The sequence below is a fragment of the Pipra filicauda genome, unplaced genomic scaffold (assembly GCF_003945595.2).
Source record: "Pipra filicauda isolate LSUMZ 115617 unplaced genomic scaffold, ASM394559v2 scaffold1_size10287979_pilon, whole genome shotgun sequence".
In the NCBI taxonomy this organism is placed as follows: domain Eukaryota; kingdom Metazoa; phylum Chordata; class Aves; order Passeriformes; family Pipridae; genus Pipra; species Pipra filicauda.
The window spans coordinates 8453631-8471667 of NW_024104310.1; the positions used below are offsets into that span (position 1 = coordinate 8453631).

Genomic DNA, 18037 nt, shown 5'->3' on the forward strand with positions numbered 1-18037 from the left:
AATAAGAAGCAGCCACAAGTGAGGTGGTTGTAAGGCTGGAAAATGAGGGTTGCATTCATATACCTACAAAGGTGAGGAGATTGGTGGTACTGCCACACTTGCTTGTGTAAATTTATATGGACTTACTGCTGATGTGTTTGTTAAAGAGATGAGTATAGTTTCCTGCCTTTTTTCAATATACAGAGAGCTCCAGTCTTCTTATTTGCCAAAAATATTAATGAGATAACACTTTAAATACATTTGCAAATAATTTTATATATATTTGAAATAACACCTTGTCATTTCTGTGTTCCACATATAAAATTTGGGGACATTGCATTGTAATTTTCTCTGGTTTGCAGACACTGAAGGACTATGTCACTGCTGCTGAGCACAGAAAGACAGGAGAAAGGAAAAGCCCAAGTATCCACATCCTCATGTTCTACTACAAAGCCCTGAAATGGGTCAGTCCCACCAGCAAACTGTAACGTTAGCCGAGGAAGAAGGTACATTCTTAATTTAAGCCCACAGTGCAATTTTCCTGTAGTGAGCTTTCTGTGCTCTTCAGAGATCAGGTTCACCCTGGTTTTAACACATAACTCCCCATGGATTATAAAATCTTGAAATAAAATATTAGTGAACTATTAGGTCATTGCCTTAATGCTCAGAGTAACATTTAAGAAATACACTGGGGGGGATTTGGAGGAGAAAAAAAATATAGAGACTTTCTTTGGGCGTATTATGAAAAAAAAAGTGTTTTCCACTCAAGTCATGCAAAAGGAAGAAAAGGTCTTTGTGAAACACACTTCAGCAGTTTGGAACACACACTGAACAATTTCACTTCAGAGCTTTCAGTAAATTATTTCAGTGAATGTTACTGAATAAAGGAAACCTGCACTGGAAATTCCTCCAGGAACATCGGCCTTTCATGTTTCTCAGCTAGGCTTTTCGGCTTTCAGTGCTGGGCTATTGCTGCTTCTGTCTCCTTCTGTGCCCCTGGTCCATTTTATCTGCATCCTACACCTCACAGACTGCCCCAGCATCCGCAATGCCTGTCGTCTCTTCAGCATCAAAACCCTCCCAGAAATGCCTTTGGAGCAACAATCTCTCTCTCAATTCCAGTACCCACCTATTCAACATCTGGAGATCAAGAAAGGTGCATTTTTCAAAGCATTCAGCTTGAAAAACACCCACAGACTGAAAACTCTAAGGCTGACTCTGCTTTCCTACTTCAGTGGCAAGTCAGCTCTCCCAGGGTGAGCTCCCCCAGAACCTCCCCCTGGCACCCACAGGAGCCACTGCACTGGGAGAGAAAGAGCAATGGATGAGGCTGAAAAATCAAAGATCTCCCTTTAGATGATGCCACACAAACCATCTCGAGGAAAGACACTCTGTGCTGCCTAAGTAATCCAAGTATTTTCCTTCCTTGTTTGCTACCGTATTCCAGAAATGCAGTTATTGTGGGAAAGATTATTTAGGTGGATTCACCTGCCAGAAATCACAGAATCATTTAGGTTGGACCTCTGAGATCATCAAGTCCAACCTTAGACTGATCACCATCTCATCAAACAGACCAGAGCACCAAGTGCCACGTCCAGTTGCTTCTTATACATCTCCAGGGATAATGGCATTGTGCTTCTGCTCAGGTCACAAAATTGCAGGGGGAACCGAGCAAAGAAAGAAGAGAAATTTTATTTTTGCATTGGAAAAAAGAGACAACTTATAAAAAGTCCTCCCTCACTCTAAAAAGAAGCTTATTACTTAAACCTAAAATGTATATATTATAACCCATGCACTGGTCACTGTCCCTCTGCAACACCTGGCAGGGGTTAAGCTCTAGAACTTCGTTCTTATGGGCCAAGGAAGGAACAAGACACAGTTTCACTCTGATCAGTGAGTTGTAATGTGCACTGACAGCACTACTTGCTATGCAGACAAATTCACAATATTTTCTTTCATATACTTGAAAACAAATAGGTAGGGATACAAACAGATGTTATTTCACAGAAGGCTCAGAACAAAGCACATCAAAAGAACAATTTCAAAAAAAAAAATTGTTTAAAAATGTACATCTTTCCTTCTGCTTCATCTGAGGAGAAAAATTCTCTTCCAAACTTTGATTCACAAATTAAAGGCTGCCTTCCTCTTGTAAATGCAATCAACATGATGAAGACGATATAAAAATTAGCTATAGTTAAATAGGTCTCACATGAACATGTGACCCTTCTTCTAATCAACAGGTCAGAATCATGATGATAACAGGTTATCAGGCAAGGAACTACTACAGAGATCGAAAAGTCACATTAAAGTATTTGCACTTGTTAAGAAACAAACTCCCCAAAAAGCACCCAGAAAAAGCTCCAAATCAAACACTTTGCCAATATTTGGCATATTGATACTCTGTATTAGCACATGAAGAGGACAGTGTGTTATGTCTCTAAATAAAAGAACATCTTTTGTTCTTGAGATGCTAATTTTAAAAAAGTGCCACATTGGGGATGTGTCATATAGCCTTGAAATAAATATTTCTTCATATTTATAATAAACTTTTCCACTTGTAAAAATTCCAAAGACCTTAACACACTGAAGCATAGTATTAGCTTTACTGGAATGTTAACAATAACAGTGTTAAATTACGAGAAAATAACTAAAAAAAATTGTATTTATTTAAATGAGATTTTGGCTAGGGAAAAAGCCTAATATTTATAAGATTATTCTATAAACAAGTTTTTAATGAAATAGTTTCAATTTAGTTCTACAGCTTTTTATACCTTTATTTTTTCACTGGCTGGCTGACCTGAAAAGTGACTTAATGATAACAGTGTATCTCACATCAGATAGTGTAAATCTGCAATATCAATCCATCTAATAACTGATGAGGGAAGAAAAACCAGATCAGCTCCTCATTCAGCAAACCTCAATTACACTGCCACAAGCAACACTTACAACCACTCCTTCAGTAACATACCCAGACTTACCCCAGTACCAAAGCATTCACGAGCAAGAAACACATCAGAAAGACTAGGAAAATAAATGAAGTTCTTTTTTTCCCTCAATAAATGAAAAAACTCAAAATTAAAATAATTTTCAGACTCCTTCATTCATCAAAAGTGCTTAGTCTTTACTTTAGCCACAATTTTCCCACATGCTACTGCCTCTTGCTTTATGACCACACTATTCAGATAGACCACTCTAGTTCAGAGCAATCCTTTAAAACTTTTAAATACACCACTGAAGATCCACATGCAAGTGTGGAGTCTAATTAGATCCCAAGGTATCCATAATTTATGTGCCAAAATAATTACAAAAACATGTTAGAAGCAGAGAAGCGTAAAGTTCTTGATTTGCATTTACTCTGTTTTAACTATTACTTCACTGTCTTAAATACCAGCAGGGATACAGAAAAATGTTATTTTATTTTGTTCTAGAAAATGTGATCTATGACACAACTGGGGAAACTGAAAACTGTCTTTTGAAAGCCAAGTCCTAAGCTGCAGTTTTAAAGGTGTTGTGTTTTGATAGGGAACAATACCCTTTATCTGTGGGAAGTGTCATTTACATGTTTCTGTTCTGTGTTTCACCGCAGAAGAAAAAAACAGAATCACAGAGTCAGAAAAATGGTTTGGGTTGAGGGGACATCGAAGACCATCCAGCTCCACTCCCCCTGTGACAGGCAGGGACACCTTTCACAAGACCAGGTTGTCCAATGCCCTGTTCAACTTGGCCTTGAACAATTCCAGGGATGAGGCACCCACAACTTCTCAGGAGAAACTGTGCCAGTGTTTCACCACCCTCACAGGGAAGAATTTCTTCCAGTCTAAATCCAAACTAAACCTACCCTCATGTAGTTTGAAGCCATTCCCCCTTGTCCTGTCATGGAGCTCAGGGCAACCTGGTCTAGGGAAGATGTCCTTGCCCATGCAGGGGGGGTGGAATTGATCTTTAATATCCCTTCCAACCCAAATCATTATGTGATTCTGTGATCTCAAATGAACTACAATATGACATGGTAAAGCTTATTTTGGCTCAAACAAAAGAATACCTTAAACTAATGAGAATTAAACTGTAGGTCTTACTAAGCAGGCAAATATCTGTCCTCAAACTGCTGGACCTGCAAAAATCTGAACACATATACAGGTCCCATTGCATTTCTTGAACCTGAACAGATTTACCAAAGCTGTACTGACATCATTTAGTACAAAAGTGTACCAGAAGAATTACACACAGTAAACCACAGTCAACTATGATAACTTTAAGATAATGCAGGTGCTTTGCAGAATTTGGAAAATACAGTTATAAAACACTGACATAGCCTTTCTGATGTCATCAACAAGCTGTAAGAACAATCTGATGCATATGCTCCAAGACACAAAGGATCTGGCTTTAGGTGATCAAAATCCAAACCACTCTGGAACAGAGTAATTCACGGAAGATAATTTGCAGTGTTAAACTGTTACCAAACGTGTAGCCTTAGTCACTATAGTCCTTTAAAAACAACACTTGTCTTCAACAGCAGGGAAAAGGTGACAGATCTCTAGAGAAACTCCCAAAATAACAAGAGAGAAATTCATGCAAAACTAAAATAACCCATGGCCCCCACTGCTGAACTGTTACAGTTTGTCTAAAACATGCCAGGAACTGAACGAAAGTACCAACCTAAAGCACATGCAAGTGTCTTCTTGATGAGACATATGTCAGTACTCCTCTAGTCTTTCACTAGCACATTCTGTGCCAGAGTTCTCTAAGAGACAGCCACCCATAAAAAAAGTAGAGACGTTATTTTGGAAGAATACTTCCTGCAGTACTTCCTTCCTCAGTTGCAGGACAAAAGCAACTACAGGAAAAAACCCGGGGTAAGATAAAATCAGAAGCCACACCAAAGAGCAGCCAGGTAGTCACTCCCAAGCTGCAGTGAAGGGAGATGAGGAGAAGCCAAGTGCCTTGTGTGAGCTAAAGAACCATAAAAAACTCAAGAGTTGGGAGAGGAACTTCCGAATTCCAGAGCTGCTCATTCCGTTTCACGTTACAAAGCTTGTCCTTGAAAAATAGGCAAATACAGAGGACTTTGCCCAGAAATGGTATAAATTATGATAAATGATATTCTCTTAATGCGTTTTCCCCTGGCTTTAAGAATTAGTAGCTCTTCCAATAAAGAAAAAGGAAGAAGGGAGGTTTTACAGCATCAAGGAATTGCAAATCCTGCACTCTAGAAAAAAAAGACATCACTCCATGCTCTTTTCCTCTAGGTTGAGACATATATGAAGCCAACAACATCCCTACATGTGGGATTCTGTCATCTAAACCATTTCTCACAGTTTTTGTCCACAAAAACTAAAACCAGATGAAAAATTGTTACAGCTAAATGGGCACAATCCTCCACAGTTTATGAAGTTTACAGTATATTAGGATGTTGTTGTTCACTTTTACACACATGGAACAACAAAAGGAAGTCTCATTTTAGCCAAATTGGTTTTCGACTTGAAGCAGCACAAATAAAACACACACATAACACTAACATGGAAAAGTTTCAACAAGATGAGAAGTGTATTGAGGCTGAGGGGTGAAGATATACAAAATATGGACAAACCCTTTTAGAAGATGTATAAACCTTTTAAAGGTTCCCCGACTTTTCCCTCAATTTATTTCTTTCTGGTCTAGCCAGAATCGAGTCTGGAGCAAAGAATTATAAACAGTGGATGAAAAGGGGTTCGAGTGAGACATTTAGTATGCAAGCCTTGTAACAATGTCCCAACTTGGAAACATCTACTAACAGCCTGATCCTCTGGTGACAGAATTCAAGGGAAGCTGCCTTAAAAAAAAAATAATCAAGACTGTGTTACCATGTGAAAAGGGCTGACAGGAGAGAGGAGTGTCAAAACAGCAGATCACTTTGAGCCTGGAACAAGGCAAGACACTCTTCATTAGCCTCTCTGCAAGGCAACAAGTCCTCCAGTTCTCAGCAGGGACAACATGCCAAACACTGCCCGCAGAAACCCAGCAGGAGCTGCAAACAGCTGCCTTGTAGAGAGAGGAGACACTGCCCTGATTAACTAACTAAAAAAAAAAAGGATGGGTGGGAGAAGATTACAGCGATTTTTCAGCTGTCTGGCTGCAAGAGTCTTGGTCCTGAAGAAACACTTGATTATTATTAGAAAAAAAAACATAGAAGTTGTGAAATAGATAAATATGTAAATAGCTATAGAGAATTTCAAAGCAAACAGAAATCCACATTTTATAAAATAGAAACAGAGTAATAGAGAATTTTGCAATGACTGCTTTAGACTTTTCATTACTACCAAGTATCTCCTATTCAGTCTTTAAGCAGACAGGAACCTCCTTCTTGATTTCCATCAACACTGTTTTCTTTGCCTTTGGTGTCCTTGACAAACCCTCCCAGATTTGGAAACTGCTTTCTACATCTTATCAGAAAAGAAAGCTGGCTGGGAAAGTTACCATTGCATTCCTTTCTTGTGCACAGTTTGTTCAAAAGTAGTTCAAACACAATAGCGATTTCCTTAAACTCACTCTTTGAATTGAGCTACTTACATATTGGGGGAAAAAAAAGCAGCTCACCTTATTTGGGACTCTGTAGCATACAGAGGAGTTATGGCTAGACAGTGTAAGGCAGACAAGTAGTAAGCTTTAGAGAAACAGCAATCTACTCAATATACGTAAAATAAACATGAAAATTACAAAGCAGTATTTAAAAGATACCTGAAAATATTTCAGAAACCACTCTGGTTAAAGTTGAGCAGATGCAAGCCTTAAAGGCCTCTACTTTTAAAATGGTAATGCCAGTAAGTTCACATTTCCAAATATAAAAAAGCAGCATGGTTAAAAAAGCATAAGACTGAAGTCAGAAATACAAGCGAAAGCTGAAAACTCTGCTTGTCCACATTTATTTTTTTTTCCAGAAAAATCTGATTTCTGTTCAATCAGTTTCCTTTACTTAGTTTATCTTACTAAGTCTGCATTTCATATCATCTTTGCATCTTATCCCAAATATTTCCAGAAACACCTTATCAACAAAAGTCTATCTTCGTAAAGCTAACAACATGACAGTTTTCTTAACTGTGCTGATCTTTATATACTGAGCAAAACACTTATGAATTATAAGAAAGTTCAGTTAAGTTTTGGATCAAACAAATCACTGGAGCTTTTCTCTTCCCTATTTATATTTTGAAGAGTTCTTTTCTTCCAAAACTTGAAACAAAATTACTCCAAAACCCCATGAAACTGGGGGAAGGAACTGCCATTTCTGGGTGTTGAGGCTCTTTACTTTACATACTGTACAAGTTCCATGGATAATTGGGTGAATTATTAAGAGAGAAAAGCACTGGCACTATGCTTGTCACTGGGATCACCAGTTCTTCCTTATGACCCTTTAAACTCGGAAAGGAGTTCTGGGAAAATCCATGACTGCCCTGCTGAGATAAGCAAGACAAGCAGTGAGATGAACTGAGGCACCTACACCACCCGTGAGGGCAGAGCACATCTACTACCACAAACCTGACTGCATATTCCAGCTTTTCTTTGTCTGTTGCCATAAACCAACACGACACACAGGACTTCAAACACCTCACACCTACAGAGTATGTGCACTCATGAATAGTAAAGAACAGCAAAGCCAAGACTTTGAAAGAAAGTCAAAGAACCCGCCTCTGTCTAGACACAAATACATGAAATGAGCTGGTCAGATGCCTTTGCCAGGCCTTCAAAATGAGTGAATCAAAAGAAAGAACTGAAGAAGAAAGATATGCTAAGCAGGGTATTTTGTGAGACATTCACAGATACTGAGATCTCCACAGTGTTGTACTTTAGTAAACAAGGGCCAGGAAGAAAACCCAAATGAATTAACATACATACTTTGGAACAGGTCAATGAAACATGTCCACACAAGCTTTACTAATGCAGTCACAAGTTCAGTGAAGCCAAATGGACATCTCAACTGGTAAACAGAGTAATAAGAAACACTGTCATATCCAGTTAAAACAGATTTGCAAACAATAGGCAGCCTAACTAATGAGAAACATGAATGTAGCTTACAAATTAAAGAGACCTTCAAGGTAAGAACAGCCCCAAAAAATGCTTGCTCTCTGCAAATTAAAATGCCTAAACCAACACACTATACTATCAAAAGTTTGTAACACTTCAAAAATTCATTTTTACATGAACAGAAGGAAAAGAAAATGTACTTTCCCAGCTAAGGAAAGATGTCAGTGCTGCAGACCACATCATAAACCAGTCCCTCATGCCAGAAGGACTTCCAAGAAGACAGAAATCCCCAACTAAGCAAACAACAACAAAACCCAAAGCAAATTTGGTGGCAAATAGAGGAAATAGCATACAGCTTGGTTTTATTTAAATTATTTTTCTGGGTGCCCTGAGCACATACTTGCATCTGCATTGCCAGCAGTATTCAGAACATCTAAACAGAACTTTTCTTTTAAAATGCAGTAACATCACACTAGAAAGAAGCACAAATGCAAAGATGTTGTAAACACAAAAACATACATTAAATTTATTATTACACCTTTCATTCAAAGTTTTTTAAGAATCTCTCACACAAAGAAAATATCTTCCCTTGAGATTTTCTACTATCACATAGGATAACCAGCACCTTATACTTTTTTCTGCCTTCTTTATCTTAGAGACAAGTTAAAAAGAAATGGAAAAATTATTACCAAGCACTACAGCCTGGACACAAGCAAATAGAGAATTACTTGAGCTCCAAACCAATTCTACACAAACTCTTTGAGCAACCCCTATATATCTGCTCTGTGGTCAGGAACAGCGAACTACAGAAGAGTTTATTCCTTATTTTTTGGAAAAAAAAATAAAAAGCAAATGATTCCCCGGTGTGATCATGGGATAACGAAATCCCATTCCATCTAGCTATTCCTCACAGTTGTGCCTTTACTCTGCTCTCCCTGGGGACATCACAAGAAGGATAAAAGAGAATAACCAAATCGGTCTCATTCTTCACTAGCTGACTGCTGTACCACACAAAGGAAGTTTCTCAATGGTTCCAGCAAAGGTTGAAGAGAAAATATGCAGAATAGCAGCTGATTTGAAGTTCTCTGCTCTCTCTGCATTGCACTGAAACCTGTGCAACAGGGGTACCTAAAAATTACTTGCAGAGTTTGAAAAGCTCGGTAGCGAAGCTACAGCACAGCACGTGAGAGGACAGGGACAAAATGGAAACTGCAACACCAGAGGGATGTGCCATTCTTCAAAAACTCTTAGCTAAATACATCCATTAAAAACATCTGTGCAAAACTTAAAAGGTACTGATGGCATAACGGTGAGGCACCTTCACCCCGGGGCACAGGGGAGGAGGAAGGTACCGCACAGAAAGAAATGAAACTGAAATAACGAAAACACGACGAAATCCAACAGAGCAAAGCACAGACCTGAACACCTCAAATAGCACTTCTGCTAGAAACCAGAATATTACGATGAAAATGACTGTTGATGGAAACGAGCTGATCACAAAATGACTCCAAGCCACCATCATTAGCCAAAAAACAAGGGGACAAAGACTTTTCAGGGGTGAGATAAAAGAATAAGCATTCAATTTTGGATGTTCTTTCAATTCTTATTGTAGTCTTTTATATATAGACACACAGATACAAATATTTTAACATTTGCGAGCTCATCCGGAGCTTAATATTGTCAGGTTCATTCATTCTGAATAGTCTTTTATTTTGAAAGCAGAAACACAGAAATCAATTAAATTATTCAAAACAAAGCATTAATTCAGTATGAGAAGAATTAGAAGGTTCAAGGAAAGCTGAATCTATGTATCTAACACTGATTTAAAGCAGGTTTTTAGCCCACACAATGGAGAATATCTATTAGCATCTTCTGCAGAATTTTTTTGTCCTAACATAATGCATGAAAAATAAGAATACTCAAGTAAAAAAAGGCCTAAACATGATCATGGGAAAAACAGTAAAAATGACACAGATCTTTTGATAGCATGGCTGACTTAACATAAAAAATAATAAAATTATTAAAACCCCCATCATATGTGATTAAATATGACAAAAAAAATATGGCTACATGTGGTAAAAACTACGTGAAATACATCTTCAACATTTCAAAATGCTATCAGAATGGGACACCAGAAGGAGTCCACCCTTTTCAAAGGTACCTACTTATCCAAAGACATTACCATTTCAAATTAAAAGAATAAATATTTACATAGGTATTTCTATCAGTATTTAAAGTACCTATTCAACATTTTGTGGAAGAAACTAACCTATATTTCTATACTAACCTGCTTTTTTGAAACTGGTATGAAAGTAATCGAGAAATTTATTACATTTGAGTCACATAGTTAATACAAACTGGCAACACGAATATTTCCTCTGCCTAGCAGAGTATTTCCTAATTTGAACTCTATTTTGATTTTGTCTCTAATTTGTTTTTGGTCAGTCTGGTACTTCTTACACTCTAGTTACCTCAAAACTAATTAACAACATATTCCATGCAACTCCCTAAGCCTTTTTAATAAATTGCAACGGTAGATTTTATCACAAAGACCTGTACGAAGAAACCTTATGACAAATGTGTATTTTTTTTACAGACTCGAGCATTCAAGTGCTTTTACTCACTTCTGTGCTCCCTGAGACAACAGCTTTGTCCACGTTCACCGATAGCTGCTCTTCAGTCTGGCAGACTCCCAGTGACCACTCCGCACAGCGGTGATGAGCCCAGCAGTGACCTAATGCAGCAGGGAAGAGAAAGAGCTTGGGTTGTACTTCCTCTAAGTATGGAACTCAGTCCCAGCAGCAAACACTCACCAGATGGAGCAGATAGTCCCTTCCTCCTTTTTTCCTGTTGCGACATTCAGTGCCTACGTTATCACACGCTGAATATACTGCAGTTACTATCAGTCACTAAATATTCTGCTGTTTGCTTTTATACATAACACACCTGTATATCTGCTTCTAATTTTCTAAATTTCATATAACCACAGTTATATAATATCTCACAGTGTGGGATTCCATGACTTTACGATTCCACATTCAGTGCTTGTGTGACACACACAGAGCTACATTTGATCTTATATTTCACCGTAGATAACATTTGCCTATGTTTGTACTCTTAACTTAGGACTCCCAGGGACTGGATACAGATCTGTATGTTCATGTAGAACATGCTCATGTGATGCTTTAGAATTCTTGCACGAAATGTTTAAAAGCTCAAAATACAGCATGAACAGAAGCACTATATAAATGACTGAGAAACCTGTGTCAATATAACAAATGTTATAGAGATAAAACTAGAAATGTTTACCTACGCAACAGAAAAATTTAGAATTCACAGAATTCAACAGGTATCTCTTAAAAGAAGTTCCTAATTTAATTCTGGGATGCACAGTGTAAATGATGCATACTTCCAGAGGAACTCTGTGACAGCTTTATAAAGGATTAATAATGATGCTTTACATTAGCTATTGAAATTATGTGTTTGGTCAACTTAATCATTCAAACCACAACAACAACAAAATCCAAAAAAATCTCTGTACAGGCTTGGGAAGAGTCATCTACAAATAACAGCAACTTTAAAAATGTAGATTGATAACCCCCCCACCCACACACACACACTATGTTGTAACTATTTAAACAAAACCATTAATTTTTTTTTCTTTTAATTAGACTTTGAAATAAGTTTTCACACTTACAAAAGAATGACATTTATATCATCACACAAATATCTTTACATCTTTTGAGGCCAAATACATGAGTGGACTACTGGCATCAAAACATTTGGACATAGCAGTTTTCTGAGAAAGTAACTCATAACTGAGTTAATAGAAAAGTTCCATTAGAATGAAAGAGCAGATGACAAATCAGAGATTTTTTTCTGACAGGAAACCTGCAGATTCTGGAAACACACAAGTGTTTTATGCCACTATTGCTCTAGCAAGGCTGCTCTTTTAAATCCACTGTTTCCAGCAGATTAGGTAAAGTAAGGATTAAGACTTTTGAGAATCATATAAAGCTGTGCCTTATTTCTTTTTCCTTTTCTACCCAAAACAGAATTGTGCTACTGAAGGTATTACTACCTGAACACCAGTTCAGGAGTAGATTACAAATATTTCCCCAGACAGAGCTGAGGATTCTGTCCAGTACTTGGAGAGGAGTCTATACAAAAACACTACCTGACATGGGAAAAAGCTACCAAAGCACCATCAAACACTTGACAAACACAGAGCACAGAAAATCAACAGCTGTAAAACTTCACTCACTGTCATTAAAGCTACTGTACTACTACTGGAGAGGGAAAGAAAGCAGGATAACAACAACAGATCTTACCTGTTGGCTCAAATAAGGCTTGAACATCAATGTCATCTGGTAAGCCAACTAAACTGAGTTCATCCCAGACTTTGACAACCTGATCGTCAGAAGCAGTTTGGGTGCTTACACTTGTACATGACGCTATACTCGATCGAGATCTGTACAGGGAGCAGAAAAACACACTTAGAAGCGACCACATTCTTTGTTCAAGTAGCCAGATACTTTCAAATGATCCAAAATGCAGGGCAAGAGAGCAAAAATTTTTCCCAACATGATAAAATATAAATCAACATGTACAAAAGTCTTTCTTCCTCAGACTTTAGCCAAACATTTTCCTCATTAAGAGTTCTCAGTTGAAATTGCTATTCAGTAAACAAGCCTGCGCTCTTCCAATGCTTCAGGACACACGTGCTTCTTTTTTAATTCTGCTCGGTATTAAACCTTGCCCAACCCTCAGAATGGACACTTAGGTAACACCAGTCAGTCTGTGTTACTCTGGGGAGGAAGGGGTGCAGAAGGAAGAAAAGAGTGGTGCAAGTGGCAACCACAGGCTGCAGCTTTCATAAGCCCTTCTCCCTGCAATAGCTGGCCCAGGGTACAGCACTGACAGTATCTCAAAGGAGACTGACAGAGGTGAGGGGCCTATAGAAAATACAGCAACTACAGGGGGAAAGCAGAAATGAGACCAGGACTCACAAAGCTGTTTGGAAATAAACATCTTTATACAATGCCATCAAGATGTTAAAAAAAGGGGGGCAGAGAGCAGAATTAAAAAATGCAGTGATATAAAGACTACTATATTGTGCTGACATGGAAGGGTCTATCTTACAACCTTATTAATTTCTTCCCCAAATTCTAATCTCAACAGAAAACAATTTATACAGCTCAAATTACCCCATTAAAAACAAACAAACAAACAAACAAAACCAAACCAGAAGTGGTTAACTCCACCCTTATTTGCTGCAGGCCAAAAGCTATCTTAGACATCTAAGGATGTGCATTAGGCTTACTGATAAGAGACCTGATCACTGATGCGTCAACAATCAGTCGGAAAGGTGGTGCTGCATTTTCTATTAACGTTCTTTGAACTTCCCTACTCTTCCTATTAATAACTCAAGTGTATGCTTTTGCCAATAGATACAGTAAGCACTGGAATAACTGTGATAACTTTGCCTTCCTGAAACCATGCATGTCTTACTTCACTAATTACATTCATAAATACATTAAAAAACCCCTTAGTTTATGGGGAAAAGAGTAACAACCTCTCTTGCACCACCCAAGAAACTGTAAAAGTTTTCCACTCTTACATGGTATCTTCACGACCTGCGTCATGACAAAAGCTGAACATCAAAAAAACCCACTCCAAAACCTATTAATTCTGACACTATCAACATTAAGACTCTCCTTAACAAAGCATTACATGAACCCATTGTGTTTGACAAAGCTGGTTCCTGAACACTGCTCATGTCCAGTGGAATCACAGAATGGTTTGGGTTGGAAGGGATCCAGTTCCAACCCTCCACCTTCCACTAGACCAGGTTGCTCAGAGCCTCGTCCAACCTGGTCTTGAACACTTCCAGGGATGAGGCACCCACAGCTTCTCTGGGCAACCTATTCCAGTGCCTCATCAGCCTCATAGTGTCCTCTGACATTAAATTGCTACTCACAACACCAGAGTTTAAAGAGTCTTTAAGAAAAACTACATCCCAACCAACAAGGCATTTTTCTGGGTAAAAAGCTTTCTCACAAGATCAAACCCATCCATTTACGGAACATCCCAATTTACTCTGCTATCTCACCCTGAACACAATCACTTTCCAACCCAGCCTGATCTTTTCTACCTAGCCTTTTTTGTAAATTGCATTTCATATACTTGCAGAATACAGTAACTGCCTGAGGGGAGCAGGTTCCCTCTATTAGCTTTAAGAAAACCCATTTTTCTACATCGGCATTACACAACGTGCACTTTTACCCCCCTGACATGATGACACGAACGCACACCGTGCACCTGAGAAACATCAGCGAGCGCGAAACACCCCGGACAGCCTCTCTGGCAGCCAGCGGTGCCCGGGCGCTGAGCGCTGGCACATGACAGGCTGAGTTTGGCAGAGCCGCCGCCTCTCTCATAGTTTCCCTCCCCCGGCCGGGCCCGCGCCCGCAGCCAACCCCCGGACCCCGGTGCGGACCTCCCGCAGCTCGGCATCCCCGCCCCGCATCACCGCATCCCACCACTGCTCCGCCCACGGCCCCGCATCACGGCTCCGCATCCCCGCCCCGCCCTCAACCCCACATCACCGTACAGCATCGCCGCACTCAACCCCGCACCGCCCGCGGCTCCGCATCACCGCCCCACATCCACCGCTCGGCATCACCGCCCCACATCCACCGCTCGGCATCACCGCCCCACATCCACCGCTCGGCATCACCGCACAGCCCTCAACCCTGCACTGCCCCGCACAGCCTCACTGCCCTCCCTGATGCCCTCCCGCATCACCCGCCGCCTCGCATCATAGCCCCACATCACTGCAACGCCCTCAACCCGCACCCACAGCCCATTCCCACAGCCCAATCCCGGCCTCTGGCACAGATCGCCTGCAGCCCCACATCACCTCACCGCCCTCAGTCCCGTACTGCCCGGGGCCCTGCATCACACCACTGCCCTCAGCCCCACACGGCCCACAGCTGCTGCCGCCATCCCACGTTCACCAGCAGCCACTGCACGAACTGCCCCTGCCCACGAACACCACACAAGCCAAAGGCCACGGTGACTGAGGGGACTCCCGCGTGCGAACAGGCGTGCGAGCGCGGCTCTGATGGGTCACATCCAAACGCCATCGCAGGACACACCGTGCATTGCACAAACCCTAGTTTTGGAGCTGGGGACGCCCCCAACATCCCTCAGAGAGGCCTCAGGGCGCTGCCCCTGTGATGGCCAAACGCATCCAGCTGGGAGAGCTGCCAGCAAACCCCACTCCTGGAGGGCAAGAAGCACTGCTGTGTGCCTACAACAGCATCCACACCAGTGCCAGAGCCAGCTCTGGAGGGCAAGGGGGAAAGCGCTGACTAGATGGGCAAAGGCTTCTCATTACTCCAGTCCACACAACACATGAAGTGTCAAAAGTCCATCGTCTTCTACCCTCACATATACTTTTACTTCCACCTCACAAGCAGATCTGTGCTTTGCAGCAACTGTGTCTCTTTTCTGTGTTCTTCCAGACTGAAGATTCTCACTCGGGGGAAGAAACCAACCCGTTTTTAAAAAGCAGAAGAGCTATTGCTATGCTGCTCGCATGGTGGTTTTTCTGGGGTTCTGCTTTTGGTTAGGTTTTTGTACGCGTTGCTTTTTCCTTCAAAAAATTTGTTAATAACCCACATTTTCACAAATACAAGTTATGTGCTTCTTGCAAATACAGGATCAGTAAAGATGCTTCCTGGACTTCGTGCAAAACAAAAACAGTGAATGTTTATTGTACAATGGACTTACTTCTTCTGTCCTCTCTGTTTGCGCGGCACTGAGTTCTGCCTTGGAGTTCTCTCACAAGCTCCATCGGTGCTGTCGCTGGCTTCACTCTTATTTAAAGGCTGGTTTTTCCATGGAATAACATACCCAGGAGTTGGACTGAATTGTTTTAAGTCTCCTTGTCCTAATGAGCTTCGTTCTCCACAGTAACAAAAGGCGCAGAGTTGTTCGCTGTAAAAGGGAAGATCGTTACTTCTTTTTTTGGGGAAAACCACCAGAGGATACACCACCAAAGAGTAATTTTCACTCCAATTTAACCCTTTATAACAAAACAATAAAAGCTCCCAAGTGCTGTCAGAATTCAATATTTAGAAACGCTATTTCCAGTTAATTTACAGTTACATTAAAAGAACTTTTTTTTTGTTCACAAAACTGTATGATTAACAAAACAACCAAAAAAATCCCCACTTATTCAAATGGTTAAAATAATTTCAAAAATTCTGTGTCTCTAAATGCTTGCTAAAAAGCATCAGAACGTTACAGGACATACAGAACATTACTACACATACACCCTTCTGTAAGCACATACAGCTTATATGTAACACAGTGTGCAAATACCAAAAGGTATTTAATAAAACATGGGGGAAAAAATGGAATAATGAGAAAATCACAGCAATAGCTACAGTCACACATACCAGGGCATAAAACATACAAAAAACCAAACATCCTCGTTTACTTTAATATTTAAAAACAAAATTATGTCTAGAAGTTTTACTAGAGGAATTTTTTTATTTACAGAACTGTGACCGCTGCAATGCCGTGTGCCATTTGCAATTATGTTTTAACATGCATAACATAGCGACAGGATTGAAATGACAGCTCTGACAGCACTCCTTGTGTCACATCATATGGAAGCTACTGAAAAATATTTCTATAATAAACAGATCCACAAACTTAAAATGTGAACTTCTGCAAGCAATGCAGTTTGCATTATAGGAAGGCCATTTAACACATTTTTTTTTTAATGCTTAAATGAGCAATTCTGTTTTCTTCGTATTTATGCCCCAAAGACCGCAAAAAGATGCCTCAGGGAATCAGGCACTTGGATAGAGGCTTGGTTATGCCTGGATTCCATTTAAATAGATTTCAGTGCATCTCCAAGGTGGCACATTTGGATTTGGGACACTCTGTGCTGCGTGAGTGAGAGGAGGGAAGTAAAGTGGGAGGAAGAAAAAACCTTAAGGCTGAACTCCTGTATAATATTTACTAAATTCTAGGAGGAAAAATAAAGAGTGCTTTTCAGCCTGGAGAGACAGGAACAGCAACAGAAAAAGGTGAAAGTGGAAAAGGAAAGAAAAAGATCAGAACAGAAACCCCTGAGAATCCAGCAAAAGCCCCTGAGATTTGGTTTAACATAATCTGAGATGGATCTTTTTGCTCTCCCCATTGGTAACACTAGGAAAAAAAAAAAGAAGAAAGAAAATAAAGAAAATACAAGTGGGTATGTAAATGCCTTTGAACTGCTCTTCTATTACAGTCAGATGCTAAGGAAGGAAGCAGCATATCACAAGCCCAAAATGAAGCCCAGAATGAAGCCAAATACTTTTACTAATGGTCTATAGGTAGGATTGCACTTTCCCTGATGCAGATGGACCTTTGGGGACATGCAGGTTGGTGGGCAGGTAAAACAAGTCTCATTCATGGTACCCAAATCATACCCTCCCACAGTACTGAAACATTTGTCCTCCTCCCGTGGCCTCGGTCGCACATCCCTCCCTGATCTGCCTGAACACACGACCAGCATGAGCCAGCACAACCCCCGGAGCTGATGGCAAATGTCTGACACGCTCCAGAAATCTTTAGAAAGAGGCACCCGAAGATAAAAAAAAAATGCAAAGAAAATAGAGATAAAGACAGCGTAAGAACAGTGAAAAATGAATCGTTACAGCTAACCAGTACATATGTCTATTTTATAGCTGGCTTTCAGAGTGATAGAGCAACAAATACACTATTATTTGTCTGTCAGTGACTATAACCACTAGACTGCCAGTGAAACCTGATCTGGCCTCACAGGCAGAGTTCCTAAGCAGGGAAAGCAAAGCTATTTATGCTGGTTGAAACTAAAGAGACTTGTGAGGAGACTTAAGAGATTTAAACAGGCAGCACCACGGTATATAAATTACACTAGTTACAAACACAAGATTATCCACAGTGGAACAAATAATTATTCATACATCCTGTTAGGACAGACTATCACTGCTCATTAAAAGACTTGAGGATAATTACAAAC

The 18037-nt window shown here is 40.1% G+C and overlaps 1 protein-coding gene across 7 annotated transcripts in view; it reads right to left on the reverse strand.

Annotated features, from left to right (window-relative positions):
• The window catches only part of KMT2C (lysine methyltransferase 2C), a 195193-nt gene that overhangs the window by 102941 nt on the left and 74215 nt on the right, over positions 1-18037 (reverse strand). For all 7 annotated transcript variants that reach the window (XM_039380759.1, XM_039380761.1, XM_039380760.1 and 4 more), the window contains 3 exons: positions 15772-15978; positions 12306-12445; positions 10599-10708 (listed from right to left, as the gene is read on the reverse strand). In XM_039380759.1, coding sequence (XP_039236693.1) covers positions 10599-10708; positions 12306-12445; positions 15772-15978 — 457 coding nt within the window. The remainder of the gene's footprint in view (positions 1-10598; positions 10709-12305; positions 12446-15771; positions 15979-18037) is intronic.